Genomic DNA, 22,676 nt, shown 5'->3' with positions numbered 1-22,676 from the left:
ATGAGGAGACGTAAGTTTCTTTATAGATTATGAAGTAGATTACTGAAAGTACTTTTCACCAAAATCTTTCTACGACCACGTAAATTATGCAAGATCGTTCGCTGAAAAATCAAGTATAATTGACTACAATTCGAAGCATCGAGTTTACATAATATCCATCTTAACAATACGTTCTGCCTTGTGACACGCACTTTCGTTCTTGTTCAAGTAATATCTCGAAAAAGAGAAAGTGATATTACATATCGCCCCACCCTCGTTTGATTATACGCATATTTGCGATCAAAAATTAAAAATTTGACTATCTGGTTTTATATTAAGTTCCGCGCAGTCTCTAAGAACGAATTTTATATGGCATTGGGTCTCAAAATATAACGATGTGAGTCTCATTCGTCTCCTTGAAACTGACCGAATGCAAGGTTACATGGCGATTCGGTAAAATGGAGTACGGCCTTTGCAGTCCGTCCGGTCACTCGTCCTGTTTTCACCCGAGTTTGCGAAACGTGCTGCGGATCGTTTGGGTTCCGCCTATAAAATTATTCCGATTGATCGACATTTTGCAACTTTCTATCGCTACATTAGCTTGACCGATATTGCCGTTTTTTATTTCGTTAGTGAATTTTTCTCGTCGTGCCGCGTATTAATTAATACTTACAATGTGTAAACAAGCCACGCTGTTGCATTTGATAATATTTTTTATATAATTTTTTAATACATTTAATAAAATTAAATTACGTATAATATATAATACTTAGAAAACAGATATGCGAAATATGAAAAAAATAAATTTGTAAAATGTAAATATGCATTATTTAAATAACTAGAGTAAAAAAGGAAGCTTTTTATTTCCCATATTTGTGTAATGCAATTATGTCCTCAAGGCCCTAAAGACGATTACGTTGATGCACTTTAATGAAGACTTCCACGGGGCGTTCCACCTCGCGATTAAGACCGACGATTATTGCTTGCGAATGACCCAGATTATGCTTGCATTCACAATTTCGTTCCGTCAAAGATCTATTTTACGGCGTGCCCCAATGCCACTCGGTGAAAGGGAACTCAAGATCGGTCAATTTTGTGTGACCATCGAAAAAAAGATATAATCGTTGATCCTGTAATGAATCAATTAGTTTAATCACTAGTCTTAGTTAGGCAAAATTAGCTAATCTCCTCGATTGTATTAACGATACGATGTTTTAGCTTCTAAAGTCTCATCGAATTAATCGTTGATCAATTGACTAAAGTGATATCAATTAATGCCGATCGTTTTGACTAACAATAAGTAAACAGTAGCGTCTTAATAAATATTTGCATCACAGAAATATTAATAAAAATTTCAGATGATATTTTTAGTTAAATATTTTTCATAAGAATTTTTAACAAATAATTAGCACTTTTCAATATCTTTATATTTTAAAACATAAAAATGTATTAAATTTAGTATTATACAAGTATTTTTAGAAAAATCTCGTCGTAAATTTTCTTCTAATTCAGAAAATGGTATCCATTCGTAAACAAGAATACTTTATAATTTGCTATGGAAGATGGAAGACCTACTGAAATATACGATAATCGAGGGTTTCACCTTTCACGAATTAATCTTTTCGAAGAAAAACAGTCACGATTTTAGGCCTAATATTTGTTAATATAAATTATATTGTATTAAGTCGAATTAATTCCTTAACATGTAATCGTAAAATTACAGGAATACTTTTTCATCCACTATATAACTTACAATTAGTACTATATTTCTAATCAGATTTGGTAACAATTTTTCCCCAAATATTAAAATGTAATTTTCTATCGATTTTTTTATTCCTTGAGCAGCTTCCTCCGAGATTAATGTTACGACGCTTTCTATTTTTATGCAACAGTCAGAAGTGATTGCCCGTGCCTAACAACTCGATCACATTGCTCGCACGGCAACTGGAATTCTGAACCGCAAAAACTCGATAATATGGTCTGTGCTTACTATACGAAAAGGTGATGTGATTAGCGCCTGGATTAGCTCTAAAATATAAAAGAGTCATTCTCTATACGCTTGGGGCACGTGCGCATAGTTAAAATCAATATAGGTTTGTTACATATAAGTCTGTATTCATCTTAGGTACTTACGTGTTATACGTAATTTCAATCTATTACATCTATTTTATGTTTTGTGATATAAGTTTAACATTAAAGGACTATAAGTGTAATATTGAGAAATTATTAATTAACTAATAATAGTTATTCTTTCGTATTGAAATACGTGATATAAAAAAAAATAATTAAATTTCAAAAGTAAAACTAATTGTAAGTCGTAAAAATTGATTGCGTCATTATGTAGCCTTATTAAGCTGCTTATTGTAAAAAATTAAAAATAGTATAATAGATATTAATGATAATTGAGATGAGATTAAATCTTTAAAAAAACATATCATTACTCATATAATGAATCAATTAAGGACATAATGTCTTATATATATTTTCACGTGACAAACAGACGTGAATGAAGATGATATGCTTACTCATAATTGATCGTAATTTATTAAAGGTCGCGTGTGTAAATTACGTGAATAATCAACCGTGCATGTATGACAAAGTGCATGTTTATATATATTCTCTTGTATTTCCATATCGCACTTCACGGACATATGAGCAAATTAATGCACTAACTGAAGAAATGGAATGTGAAAATTTAAAAGGCTGAAAACTTTGTTATTATAATGCAATGTGACATGATGTGTTTTAATGAGAGATACAGATGACTTTTTCACGACAGACTTAGCGAATCGAGTCGTTTTATAATTGTACGGTCACGACAAAAAGAAGAAAGCTGTACGTGTTCATTACGCCGGTAAAGGAAAGCAAGTTTTGCCGACATCTGGCGCACCACGCCTTGCATCAGAATGTCTCGAGAGTGAACGCGGATACTACGTGCACGCGTATCGCATCGCGATAAAATATAAAACTCAAGGAAATGAAAACTTGGTCGTTATCAAAGTCAACAAACTGTAAAGTATGCTTGCGTGTTTACGTATTTTTTTTCAAAAGATTATCTTTCTAAAATATTATCTGAATATATACGAACTTTATATGCACTTATAATGCATTATGTTATCTATTTTACACAATATTAATTATATTTTAATGATCAATAAATTAACTTTATTTTTTCAAAATGTAATATGTATCTTTATTTTAGTCACGTTTATATTTATTTCACAAGTATTTTATAATTGATATGATTTTGAATTTGTGGAAAGCAAAAGGAACTATATCAAATTTTTCTCTTGATACATTTTGCTCGATTAGACAGCAGGCACTTGATCGTGCAACGAGATCGCGGATTATATTGTGAAAGGTGGACTTGGGCGGTGGTCCACAGCACTCTCCACATATCAGGTATGCGTAACGCGTAATCCTCGTACGTGCAGTTTAGGATCCTAGATCAGAAGCTGACACATGACAGTGGCACGAGCCAAGAGTTCCCGTTATATCCACACAGAATTGATGAATTACAGAAAGTTATTTCATCAATGAATAATATATCAAAATAAAGTTCGAGATAATACATTGTAATGTATTTTATTAAGAATATATCGTGTTTGTTTTATGTATCACAAATTTTTTTTTTTTTTTTTTTTTTTTTTTGTTAATATTAATATTATCATAAAGAATTTTTGTGATATCACTTCCATTAACAATCTTGTTAAAAGTTTCAAGTTCTATAATTCCATATACATATATAAATATATCTCCCTATAATGACGATACTGTTATGACGAATGTAATAATCAGATTAGTAAAATTAATAAACAACCTTTTAAAAATCAAAATTGACGAAAAAAAGAAATTAAAAATATAGAAAGTAAAGTCTTTCGAATGGCGAAGATTCCGTTCGTCACGATGCATGCAAATTTTTAGTAAGCGCACAATCGAAAAGACCAGCTATAAAGGTAGTAGTGTGGTGTCTTTAAGCATTACACAACGATAAAATTCTTGGGTGTGTCAAGTATAACCCGACGGCGTTTCTTGTACGCGGGGGAAAAATGTTAACTGCGTTTTCAACTATTAAATAGGAAAACCTAGGAAACTTCGTTAACACAGCTTGCACCTGGCTGGCACATGCAACTGGAATTTATTGCCAAATACTGACGTTGCGATTAGAAATTAATCAGTTATATATTGCTCAATATTATTACAAGGCCAATCTAAATCGTTCAATGGCGCGTTCTTTGAATCGTTAAGTCCGTTACGGATCTTATGGATTACCCTATTTACTAGTTTGCCTCGCTTAATATTGCATGATATGTTCGCGTGTGATATATGATACATAGATTTAAATATATAAATAAGATTGCAATGGCGATCTGTTGACGAATTTCAAGTTATTTATCGAATGTAATACGGGTGAACATAATGCTAGAAGGCCTTTTGTATCATATGATCACATAATTAACTCCATGTTAATATGTATCATTGCAAGTGACAAAAAAAGAAAATAAACATTTGTAAATTAAAATTAAAAACAAATAAGTCATAGAAGAACTTTATACTTTTTTAATTAATTAAGAGAGATAGAACTTTTGAAGCGAAAGAGATAGAGGAAACGACGAGGAAAATAGAGGTAGAAAGTATTGTCTCATTTGAAACTTGCGAGGATGTAAGATATAAGTACAGTCCAAAATACAATAAAACTAATCATAAATATCTAATGTAACTGTGCTATTATCTATCGCTAAATGAACATGAAAAATTAATCTGTTACCAGAAATATTCGGATGATAATATTAATAATTAAATGAACGTTTACACAATAACAACCTTAAAATATTGATAAACAATGACATATATACACAATTTTCTCTTTCTCTTACTTTTCTCTTTCCCTTCTTATCGCTTGTAATTAACTGTGTAAGATGCTGAACCGGCGTTGACGCCGATACTGGTCGAGGAGTGTCCTTGGGGACCGGCTGGAATCGCAGGTGAAGGATATGTGGATTGCAACTGCTGACCTTGATACTGCGGTTGATATTGCAATCGATATTGTGGTCGATATTCCGACTGGATTTGTGGGCTTACTGTCGCCGGTTGGTAATTGACGGGCGCGTTATGCCTGAAAAGTTAACAAATTAGGTTAATCGAGTCGATTCCATTCCTGTTGCCGAAGCCGCGAAGGCGCGACCGATTCCCCCCGTCAAGTTGAGCAAGTCACGATCTTGGTACTTTCGAGTAATTCACTTGACATTTAACTCTCTGGTTATCTCCCCGTGCGCTCTTCACGCGGCGAGTTGATCTTCCCGAGTGTGCATTTTAATCTGAGTTGCATGAAGATTGATAAATTTGATAATCTCTTTTAGATAGAAACGATAGAAACTGATTTTTTATTGTCAAATTGTTCGACAGAAAAAAACGGATTTTCTTAAATTTAAATTAGAAACCAAATTTTTGTGTATATTTTAATGACGATATTAATAATAAAGATATTGATTCAACAAGAATTCGTAGAAAAATTTTATGTTGTAATTATGATTGAAAGTTTCGAATCTGCCTTATAAAGTTTATTGATTATCTACCTTGGTTGATTGTAAGCTACCGGTGCCGGTGCCGGTGCCGGCGCGATCTGTTGCGGTGGATTGTAAATGATCGGTTGCTGTCTGTGTTTAGGCGCCGATTCGTAACGTTCTCCGTTGGTGTAACGCGGATCAGTGTGATAGATCGCCGGATCTTCGCGGTACTGGCCGTCATCCTCGGGTTCGTTCCCGCTGGCGATGCTGTTGCCGGTCAAGGTTGGCGGGGGAACGTTTATCCCAGGACCGACCGGCTCGAAGCCGCGTCTGGACGCGCCGTACTCGATCTCGCGTAAATTCCCAGAGTCGTCTACGAAGCCATATTTGCCATAAACCTCACCGGTCGGATATTTGGATTCGATCTTGTACGAGCCGTCCGCTGCCTCGAAGCCGTAACTGTAGCTACCGTCCTCATTGTGTCTATCGAAAAATACAAATGTCATCCAAATTATCAATCTTCTCATGCATCAGAAAGTAATAAAAATATAAACTAATAAAAAAGAAAATTATAAAGATAATATATTCTCATTATATTATTATAATTATAATCATATATACATACAATGTATGTGTGTAATAAAATATTATAATTGTTACAGCGAAGAAATTTGAAAATAGTCGTATCGTCGCTTTCATGCAATCACATAATCTATAGCACTTACTTATTTATTTGTTTTAAAATAGGTACTGGTGTAGTCGCATGATACGGTTGATTGTGCTGGGCGACCGCAAGGCCGAAGCAAAACAAGAGAAACAGCACCTGGTGACACGAATTTACATAAAACTTTAGGCATTCCGATCACTTTCTAATGGCCTCGTACACGCATTCTCGAGGAAAGTCAGAATGACACGACGGCGACGCGCCCTTCTGTTATTATCGAATAATAATGTTTTACATATTTCCGTTTTCCTAATCAGTAAGAGTTATGTAAAGTTTGAATATTCATTATTGCATCAATCCGTTCCTTTGCAATAAAATGTAAGCTTTGCTTTTTTCATCAATAAAAATCTAATCACTAATCACTTTCTAGAATTTATCATTTTAAACGTAGTCATTTTTGAGATTTTTCCTTTATCAAGAAAATGCATGTAAAATTTACATTTATTTTATAATATATAATATTTACAATACACAATAAATATTTTACGTACACAAACATATCGCGTTTATATATATTTTTATCTTATATTATGAATAAAAATGTTATATAATCTTTATATAAAATTATATATATTTTTTAATTTCACAGAATAAAAGATTTTAAATTTTATAAAAACTGCAGTCAAATTTCGAATATATTATACTAATTAATGCACGTCGTAGCACCGCGGAACAGTAATATTGTAAATGAGCGAAACAGGTGAGAGAGAAAAGAAAACAAATAATCGGTACTCACGGGAAGACGCATGTCTGGTTGTTGATGAGGCAGAAATGATTGTGTTGGATCGCGTTATAACGCCGAGCGAGTCTACTTATATAGGCCCCCTTCGGGAGCGGCGGGGCCCGCCCATGGGCCCGACCTCCGCCTCAACCTCAGCACCGATCTCAGTACGCGGGTTCGCCATACAAAGAGATTGAAAATTTCTATTACATCTTTTAACTTCCAATTTTCACTCGCATTATGATGTAATCTCATTTGCCGCGTAATGCACAATGGTAGCGATGACGAATCGATGATTACTTAATTAATTTACATTGTGACAACCGAAAGGTATTTTTACAATAATCACAGATTTGAATACTATTATGAGAGATGGTTCAAAGTTACTGTTTGCTCTTTTTAACTTTCGAATATGTTAATATATTCAAATACATAAACTATAAACAGGTTTCCAAGCCTTTTTGATATTACCATATATTATCTATAATTGCTTCTTATGTCAATCATATGTTTGTATTTCTTCGAAGCTTCTCTATTCCTAAGTAATAAATCTTGAACTCTTTTGTCGTGCAAGTATAAATTAGCATTTTGATATTATTAAACGGTGATCACATTCATGCTATTATTGATAATTATTAATTGTTATAACTAGGCAACGGAGGATAATATTTTATTATAATTTGGCATTATTATATTTTTCAGTGTATGAAGGAAAATTAAAACGGGAAATTTATATTACCTTGTAGAATATATATTGCGAAATTGACGATAAATAATTTCACCTCATTGCTTAAATAACTGGTGAACATGCAAATATAACGCACCGTCAAAGGAAGCCCTTGACCACGCAAAGTGCCCTTGATTTTCAGAAATGTAGTTTCGCAATATAAGACTCTCACGTATTTTCATTTCAAGGATGTCTACATTCGCAAGATATATTTTTTGCTGGAGATTTCAATAGCAGAGACTTCAATGTCGGAGATTTTAACGCTCAATCAATGCTGCAAAAAGATAGCAACATTTTAAATATCAATTATTTAATTACTATTTGCTAAAATTCTTCATTATTAATTGTGAATTTAGTATTTAAATAATGGTAATTATAAAAAAAAATATTCAGATATACAACATTTTGAAAAAGTAAAATTTTAGTACTGAAAATGTATTCTTTGGAATACATATCTTGTTTGCAAAAATTTATTTTCTTTTTATATTACAATAACAAATTATTCCTAATAAATCAATTATTCTCTTTACATATTTATATACAAACTTATTAACAAGTGAATCATACTGATGAACTAAATATCTCTCCTTTCAATAATATTGCGAAAATGAGATTATTATTTAGCGATAATCTCAAAGTCATTTCTTATTATCTTAATAATAATCTGAAAATCGGAAAATGAGATTATCGTAACGATTTCACATTTTGTGATGCACAATCGCATAAGCGATAAGAATCGATTATATAATTATACGAATTAGCTTAAACCCAGAACTTTCCCGATCATGTAAGAGAGGAGAACTTCTTGACATTTAGCGTGGCAGTAATAAGGGTGATGCGGAATATCACGATGAAATATACTGACGCGTATCGCTTTTTTCCATCTTATAGCAAACACCTCGCCTGTGAGAATCGTATGGTGTGGAAATAATAACGTCGATCGCACTAATAATTGCACCGCTAATTATCTTTCACTTTAACGCCATCACAGATTTAGATGGATGCTATCCCTATGTTATTGAATTTCGAATAAAACTTTAATATTTCTCTTACTTTTTACAAACATTATTTATCTAATATTATTTTATTTATTTTAGACAGTGTTATTTTCTCAATTAGTGTTCATTGATTTTTTTTATGTCAGTTTCTTAAATTATTAAATTTAAAAATAAAAGCAAATACATTACACAAAACAAATAAAAAGATTACTTTTTTGAAATTGCTTTTTTGCGAGAAAGTTATGGAAATATTACGATTGCATTGTTCTTGCGGAACATAACGGTGAAAGTATGCGAGGACAGTGCTACGGAATTTACATTCGAGCAGTGACAAACAAAGCAGACGGAATTCCGTCGCAATTGAGTGACAGCCGTAACTAGAGAGTTTATTGCCCGTCTCATTGATCGCATGTGACACTCGTTATCTTTATGCAACTTGGTTGCGTATGTCGCAAGATATAATTCTTACGCGACAGCTCTCGCCACGTGAGTGACCACGTCGACGAAGACAATGAACATCCGCTTTTCATGAAATCCTGCGAATTGATGCGGCAATTCCGAGACCGAAAGCTATTTTAATTCCGTCGAGCTTTTCGTTCGTAACACCGATCGATTACGTACAACTATTTCTTAATAGACATTGCATAAGTGTGATTTAGATTTACCCTTGTCTCACGTAATATTTATGCCATCAAAAAAAATTTTTAAATATTATATAACACATATTTTATACAAAATATTCCTATTATTTCAATATGATAATATTCAGTATATGCAATATGTAATTAATAAAAATATAAGTCTGACTCAATTATATAATAACAGGCAATTTTTAATGAATATGAAAGTTGTAGAACAGATAAATGATTATTGATGAAAGCCACGTAGATGAAAAATGGATGCGTTGATAACATTATATTGCTACTGTATATTCGACTGCGAATATTTTTCGTGTGCCGTGGTTGATGAAAGAAAACGAAGTTCATGATTGGTCCGTGAGGTACCGGCACTGCGATACAGAACGAACACCCAACGTTGGACTTTCATCTCGACTTTGCTGCAAAAAGGCGATCAATCGACAGGCTCAAGCTCAATTCATATTCTTGATATTGTCTTGTCTTATTCAGAAATTTGTGATAAAATCAAATCAAGATTTAATTAGGTATCAAGATTAAAATTCAAGATTATTGGTTTCTAAAAAAAGCTAAAGTATGTATATTTATAAATTAAAAATGAGAAAAGAGTCATTATATTATACAAACTTATGTAAAAAAATTATTTAATTAATAAAAATAATTATATTAATAAACTTAAAAACAACTAATAGCAAACAAAATAAACAATATAAAATATATATTAATATAGAATAAAATAAATGCTGCCAAATATTTATAGCATTTAAAAAATATATATGTATACAATTATATATAGAAATTTAAATAATATTTTATATTGAAATACTTTATTTCGTATTTTTTAAATATAATTTATTTTTAATTAAAAATAATTAAATATAAAATTTTACACAATTATTTAGTTACACAAAACTTTGCGTACAATACATTTATGTACGCGATTCGCTAAGTTTATGTGTATGAGCTACATCTGCATCGCTTTATGCAATTGTCTTTTTGTAAAAATAACGCGAATATATATAAACGACTATTTGGTTTCATCTGATACTATTTATTCGATCTCGGTAAGAGAATCTGTAATCTTTTTTGTGTGAAAGAGACTGAGTGCGATCTTTGAATTTGGTTTATTTTTTCATAAATTTCTCTTATTTTTTATTCATGTGATCAATACAATCATTTTTAATTTGTATTTTGCTCTTGCCGACAGTTTACGTTGCAATGATGGAAATGACAATGCACATGCTTGTATATTAACATCTGCTCGTTTCTTCGTTTTTAATTCGCAAACCTTGATTACCTAGTCTTTCTGAGATATTTTTCATGCACCCGCTGAGCGCCCTCGCCTCGCCGAGTATGATATACGAAATTGAAGCGTCACATAAAACAAATTAAGCTGACGCATAATGAAAGGGCAATTATCATCCGTTGCATGCGTTTCGTTTATTTTATCATCGCATATCCTGTCATATATATCTTGCATACCTCTTATTCCGGGCACTATCGCAATAAGCGTCAGCGTGTCATCATGTTAAACGACGTGGGTATGCGGCTGTCGGTGCACTTTGGCACGCATTTCGTTTCAAATGAAAAAAAGGAAGTGTCGGACCAAGTGGCTGAAGAAAAAGAATGGTTAGGTTCGATGAATAAATTTTCGTCAAGAACATTTAACATTTTTGCTTCTACTCGCGAATTATTTCCGCGAATGGAAAACCAGCTATTAAATCATTATCTTTCTTTTGTTCGTAATTTGTTACTGCCATTGTTCTCTTGCTCTCGTATCTCGCATTTCATTCATTACCTTCTAATAATTCAAACGCGACTATTGTAATTTACGACAACACTAGGGGAGATAAATTGTGATAATAAATAGCTATCAAAAATTTTCTCCAAGATATTATTGTACCTACAAATAATCAGAGAGAAAGATATTATTGAATAATTGTTACCTTCTTTATTAAATTCAAGCTATCATTAATAGATGCTTGCGAAACATTCTTCGTTCCGCTATAATAATAGAATTAATATAAATCAAATATTATAGAAATCTTTAAGCATGACTTTTTTACTAAATGATAAAATCCGTATAATTTTTCATATGCGGTCAAAAAGAGATGATAACCTGGACTTGATTATTACAGGATTCCCAGTCACAGGGCAGAGACATAATCGACGCTCGGCATCGTAATTAACTACAAAGCCGATGCCGTATAATACAGCAATTCGATTAACATTGCAGCCGTGTGCCAGTTGCATGATTTCCGTAACGAGTCAGGTGCTATTTATTTCTGTATCATCGGCCGCCATCTGCGACGGAGCTCCTTTCGCACGCAGCGAGGAGAGCTCCGTATCGGCGATGTAATTTATAACGGCGCGAGCGTAAATAATGAAAATTTCCGAGCATCAAAGAGGGCTATCTTCAAGGTTTTCCTGCCACAGATAATCGAAGCCTATAATTGTCGTCGTTTCGAACTCTTGAATCAAGAAACGTATCACGGCTGCGCGGCGCGGGCGACTTTATTCAAATTATTTCGTCCCGATACACATCATCGTCGAGAGCCAATTATAGTTCGTCCCGCGCGATATTCCATTTGTAATTAAGTCGCACCTGCAATTCAATGTGCTCTGTCTCGGCGCCGCGAATGAACGATTCTTCGCGACGCCTGAATAATATATTAGTGTCAATTCCGCGCGCGTACGAAGCTGCCAATTAGTGATTGTTAGTCGCGAAAAATACGTCACAATCGATCGCACGAAGAATTGACTCGATTTATCAAGACATTCGTCTTGGAAAGAGAAAAGAACACATTGCTTTTAACAATTCATTCGTGTTGTGGTCACTTCAAGCTCGCGTACGGGCGACATGTTGGACATAAATAAATCTTCATGAACTTCCTGTTCTTAATAAATCAGGCCATTTATGATTCTGGTTGGTCGTTCGGACGCCAATTAACGATTATTAAGCGGTTGAAAAAACGGCACGTTACTGGGAGTGGCGACGAAGGACAATATAATTCTTGTCGAAGAAACATATGGCTCACTTTGTAACTGTCATTACTTAGAGTAAAATTGTCGTCAGTTGCAGGAAACAAAACTATTTCAATATAGCAATTAGCGTAATTTTTCGCCAGTATAATAGAAGCAGTATTAAAGCGCAGCACTATAATATCATCACGTCGGTAATTTCATATATCTGTTTAAGCTCGTGTCGAGAGTTTGGTTACGGTATAGGAAAGATTACGAGACCATGAAACGCTAAAATTATGATTATGGTGTACGTACGATATTCGTCCTCGGTGGCGCAAACAACAGGTGCAACAAAAATTCCGGATTATCATACGAAAGTCTTAGAGACGAGTTAAGAAATGCAAACACGATCGTCCTGGAAATTTTTTAGCCTTAGCCACCACGAGATCCAAGAAAAGCATTATTAATAAGCAATGTGTCTTTCTCTTTCTTTTGTTGGGCCATTTATAAAAATAATTTGCCGAGTATCCTGTGAAATTTCATTTAAGTGTCCCAAGGTAATTTTAAGTGTACAAGTATATATATATATATATATTCAAATATGTCAAGCAATTTCAAGTGGATCAAGTTCACTGACGACTTGAACGAATGTCATTATTGCAAGACGTGTGTCTCTCTCTCTCTTATTGTCGGAATATATTGAACTTAAATTAGAGATTTTTAAATCACACGTAGAAGTTTCCTCTTTGTAAATTGCTCTTTTTTTTTAGTTCTTCAATAATTTCTTATAAAGTTAAGTGACGCGCGTGACAGATAATCGGTCGGTCTTTTTTATTTTTATCGATTTTGATCTCGGTCGGTTAACGTCGAGTTCTTTTCATTGAGATTTCATCGGATTATCTTGGAATTTCGAATTCACAAAACGTACAACGGAACGATCTGGCGCCATGTAAGCTTTGTGATATTCTTACTCCGCGTTAATGATGGTACATAGATGCGATATATTCGGCTGTAGATTATGCTAATTAATTGCCACGCGCTGCCACCCTCTGTTTACGGTCGTTTTCTCCGCGGGTGATCATCGCTATCGCTTTTGGAGGATATTCTATTTTCAGATTGTATTATCTTGATCTTTTTTACGATCTTGCTTAAGGAGTCTTTTTTTTTTACTACAACGTGATTCTGCTACCGCCAGTGAATATCACTTTTGTCAAATTAAAGAAGATATGTGATTATCGTCGCATAGATGCGATGAAACTGCCGGTTAATTTAATTGAAAGTGCTTTATCCGACATTTTAGGTACAAAACAAATTGCCTTGTGAAATTTTACTCGATTTCATAGCATTTTTCGCTGTAATAAAGACTATAATAAAGGACGAGATGTGGCCGCATATTTAAGAAACCTAACGTTGATAAACTTTTAAGATTATCTGTCTGACATTGGATTCGTATTTTGTTACACGAAGCTCATCTGTCTTATAAACGAGCAAAAATCAAGGTTAATAAAGAGAAATCCACCGTTTTTAATTTGTTCGAATATAAATGAGTTCATGTAATGGAGTAAAACATAACGTAGATAGGTTGTTAAATGTATGTTTTTTGCCAACATTTTTGCATCGCACTTACATGTAAGGAAGAATGTAAACTTGTTCTCGCTAATTGCGCTATGTAAATCAAACTCGTCCAATTAACTCTTATTATATGTCTTTTTACTGTGATGTACATTATTTTATATTATATATATTATTTATATTTATTGCAAACATCTTGTCGATTAATGTACAACATATATAATAAAGCGTTATTTATGTAATGATGCGATAATTAATGTCAAATAAATATAATAATTAGAAAACATTACTCGCGTATATATGTACAATCGGAAATAGTAACATAATGTTTATTTTGTGCTAATTATTTTCATGATAAAAAGAAAGAGCAAATGTAAATTGGACATAATTAACTAATTAAATATTAATGTATTTACAATATGTAATTCAACATAATATTCTAACTTGACATAATTACCATAGACATAATTACCATTTTAAGTAGAAAGAAAAAATCTTGCATTATATTTTTCTTAAACAAAAATCAAATTCGCCAGAATTGTATCACTCCAGATTAATATAATAATTGCGAGTCACAGTCCATCTTGTATATAACGCTTTATTGTCACGCTACGATGGAAAGGAGCACGAAAAAGAAGCAGCGAACAGTCGTGGAGAAGTAACATTATGCAAATCGAACGCGACCGATCGTCGCCGCGTTCGGGTTTTTCCGCACCGTTGAAAAATTACCCGTCGCACTGGTCCGACAGAAATTCGATCTCAGATCGTGTACCCCGTCTCATGTCGAGGGGTGTAACTACCGGTTGGTCTTGTAAAAAAATGCAGATCCGCGTGCCTCTCGTAATGGACACCGCCTTTCAATGGACGATTCCGAATTATACGGAACAATATTGATCGCAGAAATTGAACCGGCTACGATTCGCAACATCTCTCGATGTCGTAGATTGACATGTTAATCCTTGCGCGAATACAATATTCGCGACCACAAGAGCAGGTTTCCAGGGACATGTCAATTTACGATCGCGATGACGCGAATCAGTTTCCAAGACCAGTAATTGGGAAGACTGTTATTTGTGATATATGTATTCAGCGAAAAATATTTTTTAATAAATTCTAATAATCAATATAACTAATATATTTACAAATTACACAGTAAATACGTTCAATCATTCTAAAATTGTCTGTTACAGTAGTGATGTATTATATTTCATAAAATGGTGCAATATATCTTTGTATTGTTTAAAAATTTTTTAATGTATATTATCTTTCAGATTATATTGTATTAGCAGAAAATATATATATATATGGATAAATTTTAATTTATTTTAATTGTTTATTCTTTGTTATATTTAATTTTTATTTTTTTTATTGAAGTAGAAAATAAATACTTAATTTTAAATCTTCCATCAACTGTTTGTTATCAGTCGATTATCATCCATATTGCAGGATATTCTGTGTGATGTAAAGAAAAAGATATGCGAACATGTTACGTATTTAATTTTGTCGCTTTTATTTACACACAAAATTGGGAGACGAACACACATGGAATACTCGCGTGGAAAGGGCCTGGAATTTCAGGGCTTTGGTCGGAATGCGCATCGGAATTCCGTGAAATTCTATTTTAGTCATAAGAGGCAACGTATATTAGAGCGTGCGGTGGTTGTTTCTTTAGACTGGAGGTGGAGCTTGGATGGACCTAATCGTGAACGTTAAAAGGATCAGAGAAATATAGGAAAGTTTATCGACACTTGGGCCGATCCGCGGTATCCACCCCCGACATTCTCGTTCGAGCATTAGTACTATTTATAGAGGGACGGAACACGTGAGAGGACAAAAATTCAGCATTTCGGCAGTGGCCATGTGAAAGTTGTTGTCTGCCATAACAACGTACGGAAGGTTCACATTTTTCCTCATCATTGACCAGTGCATTTCCTCTATTTTTATTTTTTTTGTAAAATGTATCGTTTGTCAGAAAAGCGAAATCAGCAAAATCATCATTGATTTCACTATTAAAGAGATATGCTACTATTATCAGCGATTTTTACGATAATTTTTGAATTCTATTGTCGAATTTTGTCTTGTATATAGCATTTTAAAAAACTGTACACACACATATAATAGTATCATTAATTTATCATCATATACAAGTTGATAATATAAACTCGAATTTTATTTGACATATTATTTCATTTGTAAATTTATGCGAATTTATTATTATCTCTTGCTTGTAATCTTGATCTAATCGAATCCCAACCGGATTTGCTGCCGTTTTACACGATTGGCGCCGTCGTATGAACATATATTATATAATGTAAATGTGTGTATGTATCGCGGAAGAGAGCCGATCACTTTTTTGCACATGTTGCAGGTCGATTTTAAAAAGGCGTCTCCATTTAGAGTGACCTTGCACGCCATCTCGAATTCATTGCGATTTAACACACTCATTCCCATTTATCATTGATGTTTACCGAAACGACAAGGACGTTGCGAGCATCTTGCCACTTCTCGACGTATTTACTCGCATCAATTTTATTAACTGCTTCAGCAAGTACATTCCCGCCTTCACGAAATGACTGACGCTAATCGCGTTCATTACGAGCACGCTCTTAATCTTAACTTAATCTTAATATACTATCTCAATCTGAAAATCGTCACCAATCTGTTCACGAATTTTCTTGAAAGTGAAATTTGACAAATTAAATATTTTTTATAAAATTAAGAGCATTCTGCATTCCTTTTTAATTGTAAATACCAAGTAAAAATCTAGAAAATATATAGTTTGTTTTTGTACAACAAAGAACAAAGGATAATTTTTAAAACGATAGAATATTAAGATAATTAGACATTAATAGATGGTGGAAAACTAAGGATATGTTCATCTTCTTACTTTAATTGTTAATTCAAATAATTTGACATAATCAAATTTATCAATTTTTGAATAGCTGAAATTAGTTGCACGTTTCAATTATATTTATTTATTTATTTATTTATTTATGTGTCTTTTTTATTTAATTTAAGCTATTTACGCATAAGAGATTCTTGCCATAATGTCTGTACATACCTTTATAATTCTGAACGCATACACATACAATTGCACACATATGTACATAGACAACATCGCTCTCCGTTCTACGAAGATACAGTTATCCGGTTAGATGCTAAGCGCCAATCTTAATGTCAATCTCCGATGCGGGACTTGCTACCGTCTTACGTAGAGATTCACGAAAACATAACGAAAAGTGTCACGAGATCGACCAGTGGGGCCCGTCGGCCGGCGAGAAGATCCGGTCTTATATCCCCGCGCCAATTAATTTCAAGAATGCATCGCCATTTATAACAAGCCGGCATCTTGCTTGTTTAATGGTTACAGATAGCCCGTGGCGGAGTCGCTCCGTATGTGCAACTGCATTTTGTATGCGTCATCATTTTTCATACAGACCGGCAAAATACAACGCCACGTTACTGACAGTGTATATAGAGATACCCATTTTAGCTTCTTAAAACAAGATAATGACTGAAGAAAAAGCAAAAACATTATTTTAGAATTGTACCCATGTCTGTATAATAAAAAGAACTAAAAATTTGATTTTAAGCGTTTCTTGACATTAATCAGCTAAAAGAAGTTAATTTCATTATTTTAATAGAGATTATATTAACTGATCAAATAGAATATACATACAATGTGATTTATTCGTTTAATAATTGCATTAGATTTTATAAGATTTAAACTATATTATGTTATCACACCGGAGCATAACGCAATCCATATTCGAAAGTCCGGTATGTTATTTCACAAAAACGTACAGTATTGCAGACTGATTCAGCTTCGCGGACCATTCGCGGTCAAGTTGGAGATAATTAAACCACTTTTCGTTGAATCATCGGATATCGGTACCTGAGGCGAAAGTTTCTCTGAATGTCGCGTTATTCAAGGCCATCTCAGAAATGTCTAACGTAATATCCTATTAAAATTGAAAATGTTCAATGTTCAATGCTCAATTTCTCTCACTTACATATTTCATATCTACTTACATGTGTCTGTATACGGCGTGTCTATTTATGCGTATAATTGGAAAATATTCTATAATTTTTTTTATACAATAGATCTGTCGGCGCATTCGTCGAAACTAAGAAACACCTATTCCAGAATAGTTTCTCACGAGTGGGTGGTTTCTCACAACAATTTTCTAAAACTATTTGATGAGTTCTTATTTCTTGGCTAATTACATTAAGGATATTTTGATTGAAACGTTATTTCAGAGAGGAGTTAATAAATATATAATTTCATCAATCTCTTTATCTTTATCACAATTAGTAACTGTATTCTGCTCAAAATTCAAAGATATATTTATTTTGCATAGCTATCTTTTTCTACGAGACCCATGGTTGCGGCTTCGACACGTTCGATGTCCGATCGAGCGTAAAATCGAATGGATTCCAAGGTCTGAAAATCACGGTAGACGACATATCGCGATGATTCAGAAAACGAAGATGCCATTACCGCCGAATAAGATACGCTCTTCCTGGGTCTTATTAGAACTCACCATCGTATTTTCTCTTTCGGTGACTTAATGTTCTCTAGGAACCTTGACACGCATTTTTTTCCGACATAATATGCGCTAGAAACGAAATACATCCCGTAGAAAGGTAGAATTCCCACGATATGAAAGTTTATATCAGAGTTATTTCACGATAGTCAAGTTACAGTGCGTTTGATCAAAAGTCACGGTCAGATTTACCTGAGAAAAAGCTTAATTATTTTAAACTTACCTCTTTTCGCATACAATGACTACGTCACCTTAATAGTTACCATCTTGCGCATTGAATGATATCTTGCGAGCGTGTTAAAAGCGTTCTTAAAAGCAGTCCTCGTTTAATAATTTCGCTGAATACACGTCATGTTTGGGAAATAAAGTCGCGATTTAAATCGGCCGGTCGCGAAATTTATGACTTCGCGCGAACATTATCGCCCGAACATTTGCTTGTCCGATGCATCGTTCCATGACTGCATACGCAACAATTTGCAAAGTCATATTTTTATATATTTCTTATATACGTGTATTTTTATATAAATATATATATATATATATATATATATATATGCATTTGTAAGTATGTATAAGATGAAAAAAACTACGTACACGACAAAGATTATAAATAATATTGCACATAATGCAAATCAAATTTAATAAATTTACATTTACATTATTTTTTATCTTATTTAGTAATAAACATGTTTTTTTCTATATTAAAATAATTTATTTATTAATATTAGAATAGTGTACTTCAGTCGAATGCAATTATATATTTAGTCTTAAAGAGTCTAATTTTCGCCTGTTACTAAACGAATCCTCTTTTGCGGAGATTAATATTTTGGCCTCCTGGCAGAGCAAGCCGAGTGACTTACAGATACATTGTACTCGTCGTGGAATGCAATTACATCGTCCGCGCGGACGCAAAGAATGCGCAGAGAATAAATACGAGTTTTTACGGCGTGTAACTGGACCGTAGGTAAGACTGACGGCCCTTGTTCGAACTTTTCGTACCTTGCAACGCTGCATATTTAAACAGGAAGACATTCGTTATTCTTTACGCATTTCTCGCTTTGATTTATAAAACCTCATTAATTAAATCAAATTATCTATCCATTATATTTTTAATGTTACAACTTTTGTATTTATATTTGCAATATTTTTTCCGTTTTTTTAATAATAAGATTACTAAATATTATTTTTATATTTTCTTTTTTGTATTTTAATAAATTAATCGATGATTGTTTGTTTTACAATGACAGAAGTTGCTTGAATATTTTAAAACCTTTGTAATAATTTATTGAATACGAGAAAAATATCGTTTTCGCCGCGATGATATTGTCCAAGCATCCGGCAGCAATTTTTGCGCACAGTATTTAAAAGCTCTTTTTGTTTCTTCGGGCGCGAGATACGGATCCTCGTGTCCGGTCCTCCATATCTTGACCTTTCGCCGGCGAAATCACGAAACAATGCCGCCGCTCGCGCGGAAACAATGCCCGCACGGATATACCTAGGTCGTAGTTGACCTCCGATATATGTAAGACCTCACCGCCACGTTCCTGATCGGATTCCTTCGAAGGGGCCTCTGAACAGACGACTGGGGCACGCGAATAATGCAGATAAAGGGGAAATTTAGCGGCTCGTATGCGCGTTATGTACCGTATAGCGCCGTTCGCGCGATCTCTCTACAAAGGCAAGACGATCTTCGTGAGATACACTAACATCAGGAGAAACGAATCGATAAACGGTAGGATATAAATATCGATGGCTTATTTCAAACAAGCGATTCAAAATTTCGTACTCTGAGAAAATTCCGTTCGAAATCTTCCAATGGCTTATATTAAAATCTGAATGTGTTATAATTTTTCGTGATTCTAGGAATTTAAGAATTTAAATTGAATTTTTTAATTTATTTGTATACAAAATTTTTGTATAGAAAAATTTTAAACAATAAAAATAAAATTAAAAATATTAATTGCATTTTTTGATAATAACATAAATATATGATTAATTTAAAAATTATTCAAATATTTTTGATGTGAAACAAAATTCTCGCAAGAAGCTATAAATCTGATCGACCATATTATTGAAAGTGGTAATTGGAAAATAAGTTGATTGCAGTCTTGAATGCGAATTCCGAAGCACAGAGTATTGCCTTTTAACCAAGCAGTAGCCGGATGAAATCGCAAAAATAAAATCGCGTCGGGACGGCGCCGATAAAATCCGTGTACGCTTAATCATTACGAGTGACGTCTCAAATAATTCCGTACTTGCTCACGTCGTGCATGCCCGAGCGTAGGCCCTAATCTAAAAGCCCGATGTAACTTGAGCCGTGTTTCGCGAAACGTTTTCGTGTCCGGCGTGAAAAACCCGAAGAAGATAGGATATATTCCCGTCTTCGCGAGCGCGCTCCCTCGAAGGACGTCCCGCTCATTCGCAAGGTCGGTTATTCATCCGCGCCCGTTGCACAAGGATTTTGTTAAATGCTCTTTGTACTCTCCACCAGTCATCGTCGTCATCATTCTTTATCATAACGCTAGCGAAATATTGCGCCGAATGTCATTCCGAGAATTTCGCTGCGTGGAACTCGCAACCAGTTTTGCACGTCGAGCAACCGTCCTCTCTGATTTTTGATCATGAAAAATGATCAAATTTTGAAAGAATGATATCCTATTCTTTGACGTGTGAAAAAGACCTGTCCGTCTCTTCTCTTGAATCATATTTTTGACAAATGATACCACATGGTATCAAATAAAATTATATGACAGGTATCAGGTAATTCAAAATAACATAAACTTGTAATTTGAAGAATTTATGAAACCTAAAATTACGAATTTTTTCGCCTAAAAACGGTTTTTTATTGGTATCATAATGATATGTCTGTGATACCAAATTTGGCAGTGTAAAAATAAACAGGAATTATCGGATAATTGTAGACACGTACGCGTTATGATACTGTCGAAAATGACTCGTGCACAAACAATTTTGTTAGTCATCAAATTATCGGTTATTCCATCGCGTGATTAAGATAGAACATTTCACTTAAAATGATTCGCTCATTTTGCTACATTTCTTCGCGAGATACAAATATTTTGTAAGCCTTATTGCGTATTACATCATAGTGGCCTTCGATAAATTCCAAGATAGGTATTTTTTTCTCGATGAAAATTTGATGGGATGTCATTTTTCTTTCAAAAGTAATTAAACTTTTTGCAGTGTAATTAAATTTTAAATCATTCAATTATAAGTATAAGAATTATATGAACGGTATTTAAAAGAAGTCTGACGCTGTTAAGGGCACGTGGGCCCGTTTTTCCAGAACGTGGAGGTTTTATAGAGCGTCTGCGGCTTATTCGTAACCTTCGGTTTACGGTAACAAGCGCTACACGACTAATTAACGTGCTTTAATACGCCATTCTTTTTTGCAACCTCGTAAAACCGACAGCGAAATATCTGCAAATCCGGGACGCAAGTGTGACGTACGTGGATTTTGCATTAATATGTATGAATTATTCCCTTCAAACGTTAATTATAATTACATTTTCTCTGATTGAACTGGCAAATACGTCCAACTCGTATACGTCCAATTGCGAAAGAACGCAAAGAAGGATCTTTTCAACCATTAAGAACATTTTTTTACAGTATTTTGTCATTTTATATTTTTTGTAATTTTGAAAAGGATTTAACGTATGTGTATGTCTAAATAGAGGGAAAGATTAATTGTCAGCAATATAACGAGGCTCATTAAAAATGATGCAACTATATATTCGATGACAATTAATCCTGCTAAAGACTTTATATTTAGTAATTTCACGTTTTTAAAAAGATTTCTATGTGTTTCTCAGTGTAATTTCTGATAATCAAATATGCTCATTTCTTTACATTTAAAAATATACTTAAAAATTTGCAATAAAATTATGATATTTTAGAAATGTTAAAAGTGATATATTTTCTTAAAAATAAAAGCGTATTAAGATAAAGACAACGGAATAACAGAAGTAAGAATCGTTGAGGAGAAACTTTAAACTTGCCTCGAGGAGAGAAGAAATTAATCTTTTTCTAAATTTTTAATAAAATATACATGTGAATATACAAAATTTTATCCTGGTCGTTCCTTCATTTCTGCTTATTCTGTCCGACGTTTTTGGACCATCCGAGCATTATCTGTAAGTCATTTGAGGTGAATCCAAGCGTCCTCGTCGAAGGGAGCATCGCGGTGCAAAGATTGAGAATCGCGCGTTAGAGAGAGGGTACAGTGTGGTCCCTCTGCGAAGGATAGAAGGAGGGGAGGCGCGGATAGAGGCGATCGGCTCTCTC

The 22,676-nt window shown here is 33.7% G+C and overlaps 1 protein-coding gene and 1 long non-coding RNA gene across 2 annotated transcripts in view; both read right to left on the bottom strand.

The window, feature by feature from the left end:
• Positions 1-3,726: 3,726 nt before the first annotated feature.
• Cpr27 (cuticular protein 27) lies at positions 3,727-7,069 on the bottom strand. Its single transcript, XM_072909063.1, has 4 exons — positions 6,947-7,069; positions 6,212-6,309; positions 5,556-5,969; positions 3,727-5,095 (listed from the first exon to the last, which is right to left on the bottom strand). The coding sequence occupies exons 1-4, from the start codon at positions 6,956-6,958 to the stop codon at positions 4,873-4,875; spliced, it is 747 nt and encodes a 248-aa protein (XP_072765164.1). The 5' UTR covers positions 6,959-7,069; the 3' UTR covers positions 3,727-4,872.
• Positions 7,070-7,621: 552 nt separating this feature from the next.
• LOC140675050 (uncharacterized) overlaps positions 7,622-22,676 on the bottom strand; it is a 73,802-nt gene continuing 58,747 nt past the window's right edge. The window contains exon 3 of the long non-coding RNA XR_012048309.1: positions 7,622-7,932. This is a non-coding gene — a long non-coding RNA (uncharacterized lncRNA). The remainder of the gene's footprint in view (positions 7,933-22,676) is intronic.

The sequence above is a fragment of the Anoplolepis gracilipes genome, chromosome 17, assembly GCF_047496725.1.
Source record: "Anoplolepis gracilipes chromosome 17, ASM4749672v1, whole genome shotgun sequence".
Classification (NCBI taxonomy): Eukaryota; Metazoa; Arthropoda; class Insecta; order Hymenoptera; family Formicidae; genus Anoplolepis; species Anoplolepis gracilipes.
This window is presented reverse-complemented; position numbering and strand designations above follow the sequence as displayed.

Excerpts from the sequence above, each read along its gene's own strand:
- Cpr27 (XM_072909063.1), bottom strand. Across the intron at positions 5,970-6,211 it reads ATTTTAAAACAAATAAATAA|ACACAATGAGGACGGTAGCT; the intron begins GTAAGTGCTATA and ends ATTTTTCGATAG. Across the intron at positions 5,096-5,555 it reads GTAGCTTACAATCAACCAAG|GCATAACGCGCCCGTCAATT; the intron begins GTAGATAATCAA and ends TTAACTTTTCAG.